Source organism: Coloeus monedula (assembly GCF_965178545.1).
Source record: "Coloeus monedula genome assembly, chromosome: 11".
NCBI classification, from domain to species: Eukaryota; Metazoa; Chordata; class Aves; order Passeriformes; family Corvidae; genus Coloeus; species Coloeus monedula.
The window spans coordinates 5,468,260-5,487,029 of NC_138791.1; the positions used below are offsets into that span (position 1 = coordinate 5,468,260).

Consider the following 18,770-nt stretch of genomic DNA (forward strand, 5'->3'; position numbering starts at 1 on the left):
GAAAAAAACCCAAACACTAAGCCAAGAAGTATTACTCAGTGGAAATTAATTTAACAAAATTTAACAAAGTAACAGCGTGAAGAACCATCATTTTTAGCTTTTAGCATGTCTCTTTGGCTTCCTGTCTGCTGCCTTCTTCTCTTCCGTGCCCGACTCCTGGACAGGCAGCCACTTGAGGGGATTGCGGCGGTACATGGGCCACGGAGGGAGCGTCAGCTGAGGGCAAAGGAGTGGAGTCAGAATGTGGACATTGAGATGCTAAAGAGCTGCTCTGTACAGCTTCTTAGGAAAATCTTCATCCCAAACTAATTATCTATTAGTCCTAAGAAAACTCATTTACAGTTTACATTGCAAAGTCATACTAAGTATGTGACCAAAGCAGCCCAGGTCATTGCAAGGAGGAGGACAGCACCCACTCTGAAGGAAAAAGGACACCCCGGACTCCTGAGGTGACACCAGCATCCCAGCACCTCCAAGACTGCATTGAGACCCTCTCCTTGCCTGGCATCACGGGTAAGTAACTGCAGCCAGACAGACTAAGGGATGTTTAAGTAAGGAGCAGATGGATGATGATGCCAGAGAATTACGGTGGCTTTTCAAACAGTGGAATGTGTGTGTGGCTTGAGTAGAGATTGGTCAAATCGGGTTTTATCTGGATGCTTGAAAGGTATAAGAACCACGTGTAAAACTGAATCGGGAATGCCCCAATAGGAGTGGGACACCTCTCATGCATGGAGATAAGGAATTACTTGTGCAATTCCATACTCTGCCTCCTTGTCTCTCTCCTCAGGCAGCAGGGAACAGCTGCAAAGTTTTCATGACAAGCTGCTACTGCACAGAAAGCCTCCCTGTCCTTTCTGTTAACAATGCTGCCAGCTGGACTTAACACTAACTTTTAACTGAAATGAAATATGAACTCAAAGGTGGTATTAAGTTGCAAAAATCCTGCTAGCATTTCAAAAAAAGCACTTAGTGGCCTGCAGAGCACTTTATGCAGATCAAAGGAAGTACAAATATGTATTAATAAATCTGAATTACATAGCAAACATTAGTCTGCTGACGGCCCCTCAATTTAACAATTACTCCAGATTAAATAGTGCATGTATTTTTTGGTTTGGGGAAAAAACATTCTTACCAAACATGATAAAGCAAATCCAGCCATAACTATGTAGACAGTCCATCCAAACTGTTCAGTGATGTATCCATAGATGAAACCAATTACCTGGAAAATATAATTTAGAAAAAATCAAACTTTAAATGAAGAAAAGCATTTCCCATGACATGATTAAGTTGCAGGGAGTGGAGTTAGGTAAGAAAATAAAAGTTTTTCAAAAGCACAGTTCATACATCTTTCTAACCGTTTCAAAATTGCAGGCCAACAATGAAAGTAAAAGATGGGAAGAAGAAAATTTTTAAGCCATGACAGTCCCTCTAACTTTGTTTAAAGCTTTTAGTGACCCAAAACAGTAAGAAAAATATTTGTAAGATCAGAAAACAAAATAGTCTTTTATGTTCTCACCCACAGGTCTACTATACTTACTGCAGAGACAAGAATGATTCCTTGAAAAATCTGTTCTGCTAATTTTTGGCCTTTGTAGTCCTGTGGAAAGAGACTCTTTTTAGTCAGTGATTTAAAACACAAACCTGCCCACTTAACTCTTTCAGGTTAGATCCTACAGTCTACCTGACCATGGGTTCTCAGCATTTTTGTTCAACTTTCAAACCAGATTGGAATTATTTTTCTTACAGTGTCTGTAAACACCTCCTCTGCAGGCTTGACCACATCACCTAGAAACAGAAGCAAGCACTGTCTGACCAGGGTAGGTAATGCAAGTTCAAAATATCATTGCAGTCAGCTTAACATCACCAAGTAAAAGCTGTATCACCACAGAAGAGGGTGTGCCTGAGAAGGCACCTGTGTTTTGGAGATGACTGACATATAAATATCTCCAAGATGGGTGCCAACAGGATGGTGCCAGACTCTCCTCAGTGGTGCCCAGCGACAGGATGAGGAGCAATGGCCATAAACTAAGACACACGAAGTTCTACCTCAGCAGAAGGAAGAATTTTATGTTGAGGATGGCAGAGCACTGGGACAGGCTACCTAGAGAGGTCATGGAGTCCCTCTCTCTGGAGACATTCCAAATCCACCTGGATGCGTTCCTGCTCCAGGTGATCCTGCCTTGGCAGGGCTGGACTGGATGATCTCTAATGGTTCCTTCCAAACCCAGCTAATTTATGTTTGCATGACGTTAGAAAACGTGGCTCTCTGGAGGACACATTCCCTTCTGTCTGCCTATAGCACAGGCAGGAAAGCACAGAGAGGGCTTCCCTCACACAGCTGCGTAGTACCATCCCTTTATAATACCTCAAAGTCCCAACTCCCAGGTCAAAAACCGGAATTACATGGATTCATCCTGCATCCCCCTAGTCGTGCCAAGACCGCGCAGGGGCCGCTGAGCCCGCGTCCGGCCGTGTCGCCGGGCGGGCAGGGGACACTAAAACCCGCGTGCGGCCGTGTCGCCCGCAGTGCCCCGGTGCCGAGGCCCGGGCGGGCCCTACCATCTGCGTGGGGATGGAGCGGAACACGCTCAGCATGGCGGCGGCGCCTCTCCGGCTTCTTCCCGCTCCTCTTCGCAGCCGTCTCCTGGCTCCCGGTCGGGGCCCTGCTGTTCGTGGGGTGCGGCGCGGCCTCCCCGCGGCTACCGGCGCTGGTCGCGGCGGAGCGGAAGGCGGCTGCTGAGCTGGCCGGAAGCACGCCCCGTCCGACCCGCCCGCCCCGCCCAGAGCTCCGTCGGGCGGGGCTGCTGCCTCCAGCCCCGGCCATCGCCTTCGCGCCGCCGCCGCCCCGGGGCTGCTCCGGTCCCGCTCCCCCTCACCCGCCGGGACGCGTCTCCTCGGCAACGGTGGCTTCGCCCCGCAGGACCCCGGCAAGTGCGAAGCGCCGTGCGGCCGCCTGTCGGGAACCCGCACTGACTCGGCAGCCCGCGGGCCGCCCTCCCGCCCGAGCCGCCGCGGCCCCGGTAGCGCGGCGGGATGGGGGCGGCGCGGGCTCGGCGCCTGGTGGCGGTCAGGCACCTTGGCGGGCACCCGCGGGCCGTGCGCTGCCGCGGTGGCAGCGCGGGCGGGCGGGCGGGCGGGCGGTCCGTGAGGGGCCGGGGCGCCGCGGGCGGTGCGGGAGAGCCGGGCACAGGCCCGCCGACCCCGGAGCGGGGCTGTCCCCGCAGAGCAGCCCGGGGAGCGCGGTGTGTGTTTTATTGTGGTCCGTGACCATCCCTGGGCAGGGGCCGTTCTGTCAGTGCCCCTAGCCCGGCTGCCGCGTGTACCTGAGGCACCGGCCGGGTCTGTGTGCGGGGCACCGGCCGGGTCTGGGTGCGCGGCACCGGCCGGGTCTGTGTGTGAGGCACCGGCCGGGTCTGTGTGAGGCACCGGCCGGGTCTGTGTGCGGGGCACCGGCCGGGTCTGTGTGCGCGGCACCGGCCGGGTCTGTGTGAGGCACCGGCCGGGTCTGTGTGCGGGGCACCGGCCGGGTCTGTGTGCGCGGCACCGGCCGGGTCTGTGTGCGCGGCACCGGCCGGGTCTGGGTGCGCGGCACCGGCCGGGTCTGTGTGAGGCACCGGCCGGGTCTGTGTGCGCGGCACCGGCCGGGTCTGGGTGCGGGGCACCGGCCGGGTCTGTGTGCGCGGCACCGGCCGGGTCTGGGTGCGGGGCACCGGCCGGGTCTGTGTGCGCGGCACCGGCCGGGTCTGGGTGCGGGGCACCGGCCGGGTCTGTGTGCGCCTCAGTCCCGGCGCTGGGAATTGCAAAGTGCTTCGTTCCACAGCGGGACGTGGCGTTGTGCTCCACAGGCGAAGCTCCGTGTCCCGCCCCTGCCAGCAGTGCGGTGGTGCTCGAGACACGGCTCAGGGCAGGGATTTGTTGGGCTCCGCTGATGTGTCTGCCCTGGGGTAGAAATGCAGCAGCGGGAAGGAGGTGGTTGGTTCTGATACATGTAACAGTCGCAGTACAGTTTGTGGTGTTTTAATGTGGGGATTTCACAAGTCTGTCACCGTTTCTGGAAATTTGCAGGTTGTTAGAGATCTTCCTCTGTGTTACTTGAGAGCTCCTTGACACGCTAGGATACGCAACTCTTGTTCTGATTTCACCTTGACCCTTAAATCATGAAAAAGCATGTTTGAATTTCCTACCAAAATTGCATCAGTGTTGTGTTTTTACCCACTTCTATAATATGATGGTGCTGCCTTCTTTCCCACTTTTGTGACCTCTTCCATGTGATGACACTTCAGGTGATACTCTGATATATATATATTTTATGTAGAGAATGTAATGGTTTTTAAAGCATGTAATGAATCCTGTTTGTTAAAATCTCATAAGCACCAGAATCTTGCTGTTGGTTAAGCATGGGGAGAAACATGTAACATTTTATCTTATTGTTTGGGTGCTTCCAGTTCAGATAGTTAAATAAATTGTTTCAACAGTAAAGAAACCATACATAATTTTTCAGATCTTCTCAGCTTACTTTTGACTGGCAGGAGTTTGGCTTTTTTATTTTTTTTTCTGACAGTGAAATAAGTGGCAAGATCTGCATGTCTCTTTTTTATCTGTGAGATCTTTAGATGTCATTGTATGTGGGGAGTGGTCCCTAACATGAGAAGGATGTGCACCTGTTGCAGCCCCTTCCAGTGCCTAAAGGGGCTCCAAGAGAACTGGAGAGGGACTTTGGACAAGGACATAGATGACAGGACAAGGGGGAATGGCTGTCAACTGTCAAAGGGCAGGTTTAAATTAGGTATTAGAAAGAAATTCTTCCTGCTGAGGGTGGTGTGGCCCTGGCACAGGTTGCCCAGAGAAGCTGGGGATGGTGTCTGTGCCCATGGTGGGGGTTGGAACCAGGTGATCTTGGAAGTTCCTTCCAAGCCAACCCATCCTGTGATTCTGTGGTTGTAGTTAGATGCTTACTGAGACCATACTCACTTGTTAAAATGCGACGTACAGTTTTATCTGTTTGACAGAGGGAAGCATTCACTGTATTTGCCAGTGAAACTGTTGTGACACTCCTGGTGATAGTGTACTATGTCTCATGGAAGAATGCACTGGGAGTGACTGCTGTATTTTTTTCTTGCAGGTTTGCAGGAATCTCATTCTAATAAAATAAGAAAAGAAAAATGACATTAAGGAAAGGTATGTAAATCTGTGTTTGTCTTGTTTTGGTTTGTTTTAATATCTTTTGTATCTGGGTTTCTCAGTCCTTCTCTGGTTATACTGATAAAGTTTTTTCTTCTTAATTTTCAGTGAACATTTCCATCCTTATAGTGGCTGTTGTCATATTTTTGCTAGTTATTCATCATAACTTCCTAAGCCTCAGTGACTTCTTGAGACGGGAATTGTCAGGTATGTTGGTTTTTATTTTAATTTAAAAAAAAGTAAATATTGTTTTAAGATTTGGTGGAAAAACACATGCTCTGGCCAGACAGAACCCACCTTGTGGTTTGGGTGGGGGGGAAGTTAATGAGGTTATAGACATGGCGGAGGGGACCAAAGATAAGTGCAGACTACTGTAGCTCAGCCTTTTAGTACCTTGTGCTGTGTGTGAATGTGTGGTTAAATGTGTGCAGTTTTCTGTAAATGTGTGTGTATTCTATTCATTAGCATCTCAGATTCTCAAAAGCGATGCTCTGAGTGTTTGATACTGGCTCACTGTAATCCACACCTCAGCTCAGACATCCAAGTGTATAGCAGAAATAATGGAAGTGTTGGGAATTTTAGTGTGGTAATAATAATATATAGTAATAAAAACAAGTATGTCATTTCTACTCCACAGATCCAAGCCCCTTAGGACTTCAGCCTATAGATTTCATTCCTGCAGCTCCCCAGAGTCTGACAGATGAGGGGAATGACAAGGAGATTTCTGTGGTCATTGCAGCGTCGGATGAGAGGCTCGGGGGTGCAATTGCAGCCATGAACAGCATTTACCAGCACACCAGATCCAACGTGGTTTTCCACATTGTTACTTTGAATGATACTGTGGATCACTTGAGGTAACGATCTTGTCATTGGATTCCCACAGCACTGTGAACTTCTGTATTTCTGAGAAGAGAGTGAGCTGCCTCTCCCTGGAGCTGCACTCCCCTGACTCCCAGCTCCATCTGCTGCTGCTTATGGCAGCTTTTTGACAAGGCTGCTGTGGGAGTCCCACCATTCCTTCTGGTCAGGCTTCAGGGATGCAAAAGAGACATCTTTTCCAGTGGGGTTATATCCAACCAGTGAGGGTGGAGTTTGTTGGTGGAAGGGTTGTGTAAGGTACTTCTACATTTCATCTAAGCAATTCAAATGCTGGCAATCACGTTTCTCCATTTTTGTAGATTGTTGTTCGATCCTGTTATTTTTACCCCCTTCTGTCCACACGGATGGTTTTGGGAAGGGCCTGTGATAACAGGACCGTGTATTTCTGATAAAACAAGAAGGGACCTCGTACCTTTCACATGTCCCAGGTGTGCAGTTGCTGACCTTGGGCTTGCCCCTGTGGCCACACAGGACAGCACCGATGCCAGCACCGATTACATCCCAGATGTCTTTGCTGGTTAGGAAGTGAGTAGCCACATCAAGATCTGTGTCACTGTCAGTTGGATTTCTTGCTTTTCACTTGGTTTTGTCTCACCTAACAAGATCTGTGCCTTTCTCCTGCTTGCAGGATGTGGCTGAGGAGCACTTCTCTGAAAAATATGAGATACCGAATTTTGGATTTTGACCCTCGTGTCTTAGAAGGCAAAGTACAAGTGGATCCTCAAAAGGCAGACACCTTCAAACCAGTGAGGATGATATCGATTATTTTTTGCAATTATTGGTTAATAACAATACTTTGATGTTGGCTTTTGAACACAGCTAGAGATCAAAACCAAATCTGTTAGCAAAGAAGCAATTTTTCATAAAATCAATTTCCTAGATTTCAGTGAAAATTAATTTCTGGATAGTGAGAGATGGATTTGAATATCTACATATGCATGGCTAGGATCATTTTTTGCTGCTAGCCACAGTGAAACACAGCAGCTGGCACGTCAAGCATGCCAACACCTCAGAGATGCTGCAGATCTATATGAAGACATAAGAAATTCTAATATAGACCAGTTTTAAAGTTAGTTTATCAATGCATACATTCATGGTAAACCAGGAATTAATGGAACCTGTTTATTTTAAGTTACTTGTAGGATATTGCTGCCTATTTTACTTCCTCGATACGTTTTGTCTTGGACATTACTGCCAAAATAAGTGCCAGAAAAATTAGTCAATTTCACATTTATTTGAACAATTCTTTTCATTTAATTCTTCACTTCTCTTGCTTTGCTGTTCTCACAGCTGACCTTTGCAAGATTCTACTTGCCCAACTTGGTACCTCATGCAGAGAAGGTCATCTATGTGGATGATGATGTAATAGTGCAAGGTATGGGACCTTTGTTAGCTGCCACTGGCCTTATGCTGAAGTCACTATCTCATCTCTCACAGAACCCAGACATTTCTGTAAAAATTTTGGAAATATTAATTAATTGGGTTAAACTGAGTAGGCTTATTTGATGTAACAATGGACTGAACAAAGCCTAACTCAGCACTAAGTCAGGATTGCTTTTGATTTTCCTGTGCTTACTTCCATTTTCCAGATGATATTGTTGAACTTTACAACACTCCATTGAAACCTGGACATGCAGCTGCATTTTCAGATGACTGTGACTCAACCAGTAGTAAAGTTGCTGTCCGTGGAGCAGGCAATCAGGTTAGTTTTAGTCTTATTCAATGGTAATAATACTGTAGATTTCAGGCATTTGGGAATGTTCCAAATGCTGTAAACCTAAACATGTGACTGTCCCTGCCCAAACCAGTTTTACAAATGGGACCTGCAGTTTCTGTTCAGGCACAGTAAATTACTTGGAATTTTTGCTGTGCTTTACAATGAGAGCAATTCTCATTGTCGAACAGCAGGAGGTCTAAGAACATCTGAGGGACAATTTTTCATTTCTGAATGTGTAAAAAGTACTTTATCTGAGATTGGTACCATATTAATAATATATTAAGAGCATGCAGCATTCCTAAAATAAGTAGTCTATATAATCATATTTTTAAAACATTATACCTATTAAGCTTTCTTTCTCTCATTTTAAAGGAAGAGATATTTGCTCTAACAACTTCAACTTACACCTGTCTGTTGTGAGTTGTGCAGAACTTTTCTTAAGGAATTTCACCGTATTTGAAGCTAATTTCTACTCTCTTTTTTCCCCCCAGTATAATTACATTGGATTTCTAGATTACAAAAAGGAAACCATCCGAAAGCTTGCTATGAAAGCCAACACCTGCTCTTTCAATCCCGGAGTTTTCGTTGCCAATTTGACTGAATGGAAATTACAGAACATCACTAAACAACTGGAGAAGTGGATGGCACTTAATGTGGTGTAAGTTCCCCAGGCTGGGGGTGGCAGCTGCTCAGGGCTTGGGTTCTGCTGGTGGCATTTCCCTCTTGAATGGGGGGCTGCACATGTATCTCTGGATTCCTGTTGTGCTGCTGCAAGTGAAAAATCAACTGATCAGCATCCTTTCAACTTCCAGAGAGGAACTCTACAGTAAGACTCTGGCTGGCAGCGTCACAACACCTCCACTGCTAATTGTATTTTACAAGCAGCATTCCAGTATTGATCCCATGTGGAACGTCCGACATCTCGGTGCGTATGAAGCGTTTGTGGTACTGCTCCCTCAGGGTGTTTTTCCAGGTCTGTAGCTGGACACCTCGTGGATGATGCAGTAAAGTGAGCTTTTATTCCCCTACTCTGTCCTTTGTTCTTTAAGGAAAAACATCTTTGCAAAACCATCTTGGGGCTTGTGGGCCTGAGTCTTTCTCAAACTGCTGGGGGTTAGTTCTTGAATTGACTTACTCACAAAATCCTTCTCATTTTCCACAAATGTATTGTACCTGATGTGATCCAAGGTGTTTCTTCCAAAACTGTTGAGAAGAACAGACATTCAGGTCTGTTCTATTCGTGAAACCCCAGTGCTGGGAGAGCTTTTTCAGGTTATGTTTCTGATGAGCAATACATTGGCTGCTCAATTCATCTGGGTGTTAAGCGGGTTTTAAAGAACTTGGAAGTTAAGGCAGTGTATGAAAATAGACACTGAGAGAGATCAAAGTGGCATTCCATTGCACCTGATTGTTTTTCACTTTGCCCTTATTTCTGCCTCCCCTATCACCTCCTTTCTCCATAAATGATAAAATTTCCTTTGTTAAATCCTTTGTTTTGAAGTTAATGATTGCATGTTTGTGTATCTGCTGCCTTTATTTCAAGCACTAATGCTTCTTTTTCAATTGAAGGGTCAAGTGCTGGGAAAAGGTACTCTCTTCAGTTTGTGAAAGCTGCCAAGCTGCTCCATTGGAATGGACATTTCAAACCCTGGGGAAGAACAGCTTCCTATGCAGAAGTCTGGGAGAAGTGGTATGTCCCTGACCCTACAGGCAAGTTCAACCTGATCCGCAGACACTCAGAAGCCTACGAAGCAAAATAGAGGCCATTTGAATAAATGATGACGTTTTCTCAGGAAACTTCTGGAGCCAAGCAGAATATTTCTTTTAGCCAGTTTGTATTACAGAGCCATCCTTGCCTTCTGGAGCACAAGGTGATGCACTTACTCAGGTGCAGTTCTGAAATGCACAGGTCCAAAGGAGGCTCGTGTCACCTGTGTGACACAAGATGCTACTCCAGCAGCACTACAGAAAACAAGGGAAGATCTCCATAAACGAGTACTTTTGTTTATGTCATTTCAGTTGCATTCTCCTGCTCTTTACTACAAGTCTTCTAGCGGAGGATCATTTTGTCAATTACAGAAACAAAGTTTCTAAGAACAAGATACAAATTTAGCTGGTCCTTGCACCAGCAAGTCTTGCACAGTAATGTACTGTAATTAAGAGCTGCCTGGGTTTTGTTCTGAGTTTTGTTTTGTTGTTTTGTTTTGTTATCCTGTGAAATAATTCCCTCAACAACCCTGTCTTGCATGAAATCTCTCCCCAACCATTTCTGTTTAAGTCTTTCTTACGGAATTCTGCAAAATTGAATCCTTTTTGAAAAATGAATCCTTCAAGTATTATTTCACTATGCAAAATGGTTTTAACTGCCAGTGAACACTAAATGATTTTTTGTAAAGTGGTGGATGAAACTTTGTTCAAAAATAAAGCTAATTGTAACATGCTGACTTCAGCCTCAGGTAAATGGCAGTCTAATTCCAGTCTTGATCTGTGTTTCCTTTGTACTTAGACACAGTAGCAAGTGACTGAAGCCAAAGTGAATTGCTCTGGTTATTGTGAGAGCAATCTAATTCTGAAATAGTACAAAATACTTATTTGGAGACCAGGCTGTGTGAATTACAGATTAATTTTGTTATTGTTGAGTTCCTCATAGTTCTCTTGAGGGAGCTTGGCTCTGCTATAGTTTTTCCTGCTGTGCCTTTCCTTGTCTGGGAACTCATCAAGTGAGATGCCTGTGCCCTCTGCAGCCAGCTGCCCCTCACCTGTGCTACAGGTAAGCTGGTTTGGTTTTTCATAGTTGTACTGTTGAGTGATTGAACCGATATATCCCAGCAGCCACTGTGACAACTATTCCAATTAATACAGGTTTGCATTCAAGTTGCTTGTGAAGAGCCCTCAGTGGAAGATGTTCAGACAAAAGGTTTTGTGTTCATGCAGTAACAGCTGAGTGTGCCTGGTCTGAAACACAGGGCAGCAGAGGTAAAGGACTACTTCATGACTGAATATGGTTTTAGTTTTGCTTTAGAAGGACTTCAAACTGCTTTTCTCTTTGCAGTAACTGCCTAGAGTTGTTTTTGTCATGGATATGCCAATATGGTTTGTTACCTATTGTTTCTTTTCCTGGGTTTTGATGAACAAGAACCATTATTGTCCTTGAAGCAGTTAGGCAAAATGAAGTAAATTCACTTACCAACTTTGAAAGATTTTACTTGGATTAGCTGATGCCAATGTAATTTAGCTGAGCAGGCTGTGTTTTAGCAGGCTTAAAGGAACTGTATCTGCACTTGACAGCTTTTTAAGCTGCCTATGAGAATCTATGCCTCAGCATACATTGAGGGAAAACACATTTATCAAAGAACACAGAAATCATACTTTTCAGTTAATAGGGAAAAATGAGATGCACAGGAGGAAGATGCTTAGTGTCAGGCATTTATTGTAAACGTTTAATTCTTTGAGCAGCTGCAGGGCCTCTTGGCAATTCTCTTGCTCTACCAGTTCTGCTACAGGCTAAGCACAGTAGCACATCCTTATTGCACAGGGCAGTGTTTTGCTTTATATTTACCAGTTATTGCCAGGTGTAACAGGTGCCATCAGGAAACAACACTCTTGTTCAAGAGCACTGTAAGATAAATCAACTTGTTCCCCAGTGGAGATGGATTACTAATATAATCTCAGCTACCATTCCCAGTGAAGGTTCAGAACATAAAACAGTGTTTAGATAAAGTACCTAAAGTTACTCCACTGTAAAAGGAGCATTTTCTAGCTAACTTTTACATGTGAAAGTTCTACAAGTTCTGCAAAAATATACTGAAAAGTTACTGTCTAAAATCATGCTCTAGGGGTAAAGTCTTTGTAATTCTCTAGGAAAATCAATTAAATTTTGTGCAGGCATGAAAATTTACTTTGAGATTTAGTTGTCTGAACATGACTAGAATGAAACATTTATCATTTTTTTTCAAAGACGAAGTGTTTGTCCTCTTAAAAAGTCTTTTTATAAGGCAAAATGAACAGACTAAGCGAGTCTATTAGGAATTTTTAAAATAGGCTTTAATATAGGAAATTAAACTCTAAGACTTAAAGCTGAATAACAGTTTTCTAGACCTGTATAAAATCTGGAACTGTCAAGGGAGATGCACTATTATGTACATTATTTGACATAGCAACAATTGAGTCTTTGCAGCAGCTCTGGTTATGCAGCACTACTCCAGCTTCTGCTGCAACCCAAGTCTTCCTGACTCTTCTGAAAGGCAGTAGTAACTCTCCAAACAGTGCCTTCCCACCTGATTTGTTACACATAGTCTGTATTAAAATCATAGGCATCATCTTCATCTGCTGGTTTATCTAAGCTGAAGGACAGTGATCTGGAACGTTCATTTCCTGAGAAGACAAAATCATGAGTTAGTGAAACCTGTGCAAGTGCTGGGGCACCAGAGCCCATCCTTCAAGCCAGGGTTCTGAATACACACCTGCCGTCTGCTCTTTGGAATTTGTTTGTCCTTTTCCAGGCTTTGTTCTTCTGGTGACCTGAACTTGGCTTTCCTAAAAGTCAGAGGTCAGACATTATTTAAACATCACTAATGAAATCTCCCATGTAAATGAAACCTATCAGAGCCTGGGGATAGTGTGGGTGTCCCCTTGCATAGCTGAGCCTCCCTGCTGAGGCCAGGTGACTTGGAACAGTGTTGTTTCCTTAATTAAGGAAAAAAGCCCAACCCTAGTGAAACCCTCGTTTACCTCTTCCACATCATCATCATCTTCTTCCACATCATCTTCATCATCATCACTTTCTGTGAATTCCTCTTCCTCCTCTTCCTCCTCCTTGCTTGTTTCCATGTTTGCCCACTCTGGTCCTTCCTCTATCACTTTATTTTCCTCTATTGTCCCATTTGTCATACCAGCTGACTGAAAAACAATGCTGCTTGCTGGGCTGGGGTGTTTTAAAGCTGCAGAAAACACAGAAGTGTCTGTTCAGTCCCTGTCAGCCAGCACAGATGTAAAGCCCAGCCTCCAAGAGGGGACACTGCAGTTCTGCCCCCTCCCTGCCATAGACAGGGCTCCCACACAGGGTTCTGCCACCAAGGCAAGGACAATTCTCTGAGAAAAGCTTTCCCTAAGGCATCTACAGAAAACTACTAGGAACTGGAAAACTTGGATCTGAGTATAAGTAAGTTTACCTAAGTAGGTTTAGATTAAATAGCAGGAAAAAATTCTTTCCTGTGAGGGTGGTGAGGCCCTGGCACAGGTTGCCCAGAGAAGCTGTGGCTGCCCCATCCCTGGGAGTGTTCAAGGCCAGGCTGGATGGGGCTCTGAGTATGAGTGAAAGGCGGCCCTGCCCATGGCAGGGGGTTTGGAACAAGATGGTCTTTAAGGCCCCTTCTAACCCAGGCCAATCTGTGACTCTATGGTTAATGGGAGTCTGTTACAATAACACTCCTACCTTGAACAGTGTTGCTGTTTTCTTCTTCTAGGTTATTTAAATTAAAGCCTTCCTGCATTTCAGCTATTTTTTGTTCTGTAAGATAGGGTGGTGGTTTCTGAAATCCTGGAGGTTGTGAGTAGTACTTTATTCTGGCTCTGAGAAAATAAAAATCAGCATTAAAAAACAACTGAAGATAACATAGTTAAATTGTTGTATTTAAAAATAAAACCCAGAGTATAAAGCTCTCAAACTGCTGAGTTTAACTACTCATGTACTAATATCTGTTTAACAGCAGTTCAATAGCTATTTAGATTTGACTCTGAAGCTGTCCAACAGTATTAAGTGGATAGCCCACTCCTGAGAGGAAAAAGCAATGGCACACTGTCACCACAGGTCACCTGTAAAACCATGAGCTCCAAAAGCAGCTGAGTCACTTGAGCAAGGGAGATAGTCACAGTCAGTTACTAATTCTGAGTTACATTTATTCGTACCCTCACAATATAGGAACCACCCTAAATTTCCACAGAAAGTTTGCTACATCCTTTCCTGTCTAGAAGAGGACTACATGGACTTGGTATTTGAGAGGAAAGCAGATTTCTGTAACACAATTACAGCCTAAGTCAGCAAACTGTCTATGGAGTAACATGCAACAGGCTTTGACTCTTCTTGTGTATCCTTCACTACTTTAGGAAATTGTCTGTGGATGGCATTCTCCAAATCTGTTGGACAATCCAGCTCTTTACCCAAGTAAAATGTGGGAAAGGAAGGGAAAAAAGCAGCCTCTCAAGTACTTTGCTGGACTCGGTGCTTCTGCTGTGCTGGATTAAGAGTGAGAAAAAGGTGAGCAGCATAGAGCAAGTTCACAGCATACGTACCCTGTCCAGTCACAAAGCACTAATTTAGCCATATTTTCTATGTCAGGAACACCTCCCTTTTTCAGCATGCCCCTCTTCTGAGCCAGTAAAGATAAAAACTCTTCAGGGTCCCTGAAATCTGGGATATTATAGTGCATCATTATCTAGGACAAAAGAAAACAGCACATTTAGAAAGGGATGCTCACCTTTCACACAGTTTTAGGAATAAAAGAGCAAATTGAGTTGGTAACAGTGAGGACAGAGTAAGTGAAAAGCTGTTTTTCTCTTGCACGTGGGAGTAAACATTACAAAGCAAATGCCTACTTCATTAACAAATTCATCTGCCATTCACCCAGACTCGTGGGTGTATAGAGACAGCACACTGGTCTGTGACAACACTTCTCACAGAACTGAAAGGCAATTAGGCATAGGTTAATTTGCTTGAAACCAGAGTGAAATCAGAGTTGGATCTGAGGTCTTCACTGTAACTATAGGACACAAAAAGAATATCATCCTTTTTCACTCTCTGATTGTGTGATGAGGTCTTAAAAGCAGTGTTGGAGCTCACCTGCTGCTTACTGCAGTGATTTATGATGGCATTTACTCCTTCGAGCACATCTGCTGAGTCTGATCCTTCAGTGTCTATGATACTTCTCAAGGCCAGAGCCAGGGCACTGTTGGAAGGATCTGCAATTATACTTGGACTGTCCAACATCTTTGTCTGCTTATCAAGGTGCACAATTTGCATGGACCTATTCAGAGAGAAAAGCACTGTGAGTAGATAATCAGTGAAGGGACTGGTAAGGGTGAGGGATGCAAGACACAAAGCTCAGTGTTGGATTGAATGTACTTCATACAGTCAGTTCCAGTGTTTTGTCATCATGTGCTTTGTGTAGGATAGAAATTTAAACATACAAAACATCATGTTTATGCACTGTATCCCCGGGAGAGAGCTTGCATCACACAGATCAGTCCCTTTCATCTGGCAAATTTTAATGTGCATTTAAAACTGCACAACGAAGGTGTGCTTTGCCCCTACTGGATTGAAACACAAACTCAAGGTAACTGGAACAAAACAAACAAGGAAAGGAACAGCTTTTATGAGACTGAGCTTACTTGGTAACACCTCTTGCCAGGCCAACATTGCAGGCACGCTTTCCTTTAAGACTGTTGATTATGCTGCTCTTTCCCACGTTAGGGAAACCTGAGGAAAATCACATAAATCCTTGCAAGTTAAATGAAAAAAACAGCTTTTAACACTGATCAAAACTGCTTCTTCGAGGTATCTTTGCTAAGGAACAGCATCAGTGTGAGATCAGAGTTGGATCTGAAGTCTTCACTGTAGAAGTAAGACAAAGAATGTATCCTCATTTCTCACACTTGTAGTACTTGTGGTGCTACATTCAGTGGGATTTTTGCCAGGCAAGTGGAAGGCAGTGCCAATGGAGCACATATCCTGCCTTCCTTGTGCTCCCACAGATCCCCATGCTACACATGGAAGTGCACCATGGATCACTGTCAGCTCAAGTACTACAACACTGAGAGCCTTAGAGCAGAGAACAATGACTAGAAAGCACATTAGCAAACCAGATGTTAGCAGTTTTACCCAGTCAGATATTTACAGGATCTCAAAGCTTTAGGGAGAAGGAAACTCCTCCTGTTTCTCCAAACACTTACCTACCACCCCAACCTGAATGCCTTTGTCTTGGGTCTTGCTGTACTCTTGAAGAAGCTTCAAAAGGCATTTGCTGCCGAAATATTGAGAGGTTTCTGAGAAATCAACACGTGCACGTCTTTTTGTGACCTGTTCCTGCTACAGGATTCAAAGGCAAAAAAATCCCGTGGTCAGGAGCTATTAAGGAAGACAAAATATGGATACTTAGATTTATTCATCTACTGTAATTTCAATGGTAAGAATTCCCCCACTGTACTGCAAAGCTCAGCTGAAGTGTAAAGGCACATCCATCAGTCACAGAAGTGCAAACCAGGGGAAAAAGGAACTTTAAAGATGGCTCAACATGTATGACTACAAACACACGACTTCCTCACAGGACAGCCTGCAGTGCTCTTACCATAGTCTTGTCCTTCATCATTGTTGCTGACTTAAAAGCAACTGTTGGAAACTCCTTCTTCAAATAATTCAACCATTTCTCTAAGTTGTCCTTTGGCACCAAATCTGGAAAGAATAGCAGTTTTTTCACTCCTTAAATGAATCTTATTATGACAAATAATGTTTGGCTGAGAACTCTAGTAAAATACTGAGTACATTCCCTAAAGGCACCCAGTGTGTCTTTTTCTGCCTTAGCAGAACACATCACAGTTACATTTCTGGCCTCTGTATTAGGTTTTTGATGCTGGGGTCTAGCTAGAAGACTTTGTATGGTACAGAGTGATGTTCTGTGAAGGATTATCCCACAATCCCTGCAATGGCTACTCTACTACAAAGCTGCCTTAGCTCTTGTTGTTGCTCTTGGTATTTTATTTTCTTTATTTAGCTGCTGGTAACTCAGTAATTTCCACCCTTTTTAGTGAGCTCAGAGTTGGATCTTATGTCTTCAATGGAATCTCAGATTCCTTTAAAATCTTCTTCATAGCTCACCTACCACAGAACCACAGTGCCAGTAACACTTTGAGAAAACCTGTGTTTCTTACCAATTTTGTTCAGAACCAACAGCAGCTTTTTGTTTCCTCCAGAGCAAGTGACAGCTTGCTCCAGCTGAGGACACCGGCAGCCCATTGGATCTCTGGCATCCAAAACCTCCAGAACCACATCTGAGGCCTCAAGCACCTGGCTCAGAAAAAAGACAAGATTCAAATAAGACATCACAGACCAGATGACAACTCTGGAATAGCTATGGCTTACAAAAATAGTTGTGAACACTTTGTGTTGTAAAATCCCTTACTTCAGGGTTCTAGTTTACCACAGACAAACTTCATGTTCTGAACAGCAATACAAAAAAAGGAAAATAGCAAGTGGTGTCATTGCTGACTCTCATCTAATGATATAAAAATAGTTGAAGCATTTCACCTTCATGAGCTCCCTGCAGAATGATTTCTTTGAATTTTTATTCAGCAGCTTGTTAGTCTTTCCTTTAGACTTGCCAGGGGATTCCTGAAGCAAATAAAAACAAAAGGTAATTATTTAAACGAGAATTAGAGTGTAATACTTGTGTGCATATTCAGCATGAAAATGTAACATGTAACATGCTGCTTAAGAGGTGCAGTTTCAGGATGACTTCTAGAGGTTCAAAGAATCAAAATCATACAGAACACCTACCTTTCCCTCTTTTTCCTTGATTTTGGCCGCATTCTTTTTAGCTTCCAGCTTCCTCTTCTTTTCATGTTCTTTCTGTCTGTTGAGCTTCTGCTTTTGTTTCAGTTCTTCAAGCTGATTACAAACAAAAACCCAGGCCAGATAAACCATTTTTGAAGGTGGTAAGGAAGAATGTTCTTTCTCCCCATTTCTGACCAAAGCTCCTGAGACAGCTCAGTTACAAGTCCTGGCTGTCCAAGTGACTCTAGGAACTCTTTTTTTGCATCCTACTCAGAGGCAACCATCCATCAGCTTGATCCCAAAACGGCAGTTCCACAGCAACCACTACAGCTGATAAAGGTGCTGCTCCCATGTCACACTAGTCTACACTGCAGACAGAAGATCCCTATTTTCTGTGTAATCACATAATGCCATGACTTAACTCCCAGCACTCTGATAGGACATCTCTGTAACCCAGCAGCACAGGTAATTCTGACTACATTAGAAATGCCACGTCCAGCATGTTTATATGCACAGTGAGGAAACGAAGGTTAAAAACAAAAGAGCAAGTCGTTGCACATTGTACAACGCTGGAAATAAATATATTATTTTTCCAAAGCACGAGTCTACTAGGACCGTCTACAATCTGCCATGACTGCACCTCTGAGTGCACACTTATGCACATAAAGCCTCCTTAAAGACAGGGATGGTCTCGGTTCTTATCCTCTTTGCCACAAACTGTATTTTACCCTCTGCTTTCTTTGCTCCGCTTCCCGCAGAAGCTCTTCCTTAAACGGCGCGGCACTGGGAATTCCGGGATCTTTCTTGGGCTTTTTGTGTCCGCGTTTCTTGGCCTCCTTCCTGACTTTTCGGTGGTGTTCTCTGATCTGTAGACAAGAACAAGAAAACTTTCTCAGTCTAAGGCAAAAAACCATCAAAGCACCGGCCCCAGAAACGCAAACCGCAGCGATGGGGGCCTCGCACGGCCGGGACTCACTCACCTTCTTCTGGATCTTGTAGCGCTTGTGGCAGCTCAGCCTCTTGCTCGCCTTCCTCAGCTCTGCAACGCACCGCGCCCGTCAGCGCCGTGGGCTGATACACACATCCCCCGCCACCGGGGCGCGACCGAGCTCCCACCCCCGCGTTCCCCTGAGATCCCGGCCCCGATTCCCCCGGGCCGGGCCGGGCCGGGCCGGGCCGGGCCGGGCCGCCGTTCCCTCGCCCCGGTCCCCGATTCCCCCGTCCTCGATCGCTGCCGCTCGCTTGGCCACCGGGTGGCCACCACCCCCCGGTGCCAGGCCGCCTCCCGCTCCCGCCTCCTCCTGCCCCCGGTGCCCCCCCGGTGCCCTCCCGGTGCCCTCCCGGTGCCGCTCCCGGCGCTCACTCGGCCGCTTCATGGCGCCGCCACGTGCTCCCGCCGGCGGGCGCTGCCGTAAAGCGCGCCGGCGCTGCCCCGCCGGGGTGTCG

General features: G+C 45.2%; 3 protein-coding genes across 4 annotated transcripts; 1 reads left to right on the forward strand and 2 right to left on the reverse strand.

Annotated features, from left to right (window-relative positions):
* Window positions 1–29: 29 nt before the first annotated feature.
* Window positions 30–2,733, reverse strand: SPCS1 (signal peptidase complex subunit 1). Its single transcript, XM_082289018.1, has 4 exons — window positions 2,563–2,733; window positions 1,541–1,600; window positions 1,136–1,222; window positions 30–216 (listed from the first exon to the last, which is right to left on the reverse strand). Exons 1-4 carry the CDS (start codon window positions 2,596–2,598, stop codon window positions 94–96), a joined length of 306 nt encoding a protein of 101 aa, XP_082145144.1. The 5' UTR covers window positions 2,599–2,733; the 3' UTR covers window positions 30–93.
* Window positions 2,734–2,795: 62 nt separating this feature from the next.
* Window positions 2,796–10,201, forward strand: GLT8D1 (glycosyltransferase 8 domain containing 1). 2 transcript variants are annotated; one of them, XM_082288747.1, is made up of 10 exons: window positions 2,796–2,930; window positions 5,126–5,181; window positions 5,293–5,391; window positions 5,822–6,038; window positions 6,692–6,809; window positions 7,354–7,438; window positions 7,653–7,765; window positions 8,272–8,438; window positions 8,593–8,705; window positions 9,350–10,201. In XM_082288747.1, the coding sequence occupies exons 2-10, from the start codon at window positions 5,166–5,168 to the stop codon at window positions 9,538–9,540; spliced, it is 1,119 nt and encodes a 372-aa protein (XP_082144873.1). In that variant the 5' UTR covers window positions 2,796–2,930; window positions 5,126–5,165; the 3' UTR covers window positions 9,541–10,201. The 2 variants fall into 2 exon arrangements, with proteins under 2 accessions (XP_082144873.1, XP_082144874.1); XM_082288748.1 differs by having other exon boundaries at window positions 7,701–7,765.
* Window positions 10,202–11,802: 1,601 nt separating this feature from the next.
* Window positions 11,803–18,747, reverse strand: GNL3 (G protein nucleolar 3). Its single transcript, XM_082288565.1, has 15 exons — window positions 18,688–18,747; window positions 18,305–18,363; window positions 18,053–18,190; window positions 17,328–17,438; window positions 17,079–17,162; window positions 16,703–16,838; window positions 16,123–16,226; window positions 15,728–15,863; window positions 15,167–15,254; window positions 14,619–14,802; window positions 14,072–14,214; window positions 13,215–13,351; window positions 12,512–12,720; window positions 12,244–12,316; window positions 11,803–12,154 (listed from the first exon to the last, which is right to left on the reverse strand). The coding sequence occupies exons 1-15, from the start codon at window positions 18,698–18,700 to the stop codon at window positions 12,066–12,068; spliced, it is 1,704 nt and encodes a 567-aa protein (XP_082144691.1). The 5' UTR covers window positions 18,701–18,747; the 3' UTR covers window positions 11,803–12,065.
* Between the last annotated feature and the right edge of the window lie 23 nt (window positions 18,748–18,770).

Bases quoted from the DNA above. Each gene is read 5' to 3' on its own strand.
- SPCS1 (XM_082289018.1), bottom strand. From the start codon at position 2,598: ATGCTGAGCGTGTTCCGCTCCATCCCCACGCAGATG. The intron at 1,223-1,540 runs GTAAGTATAGTA...TATATTTTCCAG, and splicing joins GAATCATTCTTGTCTCTGCA to GTAATTGGTTTCATCTATGG. The intron at 217-1,135 runs GTAAGAATGTTT...CTTTGCCCTCAG, and splicing joins GATTTGCTTTATCATGTTTG to CTGACGCTCCCTCCGTGGCC.
- GLT8D1 (XM_082288747.1), top strand. The intron at 5,392-5,821 runs GTATGTTGGTTT...TCTACTCCACAG, and splicing joins CTTGAGACGGGAATTGTCAG to ATCCAAGCCCCTTAGGACTT. The intron at 8,439-8,592 runs GTAAGTTCCCCA...TTCAACTTCCAG, and splicing joins TGGATGGCACTTAATGTGGT to AGAGGAACTCTACAGTAAGA.
- GNL3 (XM_082288565.1), bottom strand. The intron at 17,439-18,052 runs GTAAAATACAGT...GTTTGTAATCAG, and splicing joins CGGAGCAAAGAAAGCAGAGG to CTTGAAGAACTGAAACAAAA. The intron at 17,163-17,327 runs GTAGGTGTTCTG...TATTTGCTTCAG, and splicing joins TCAAGGAAAAAGAGGGAAAG to GAATCCCCTGGCAAGTCTAA.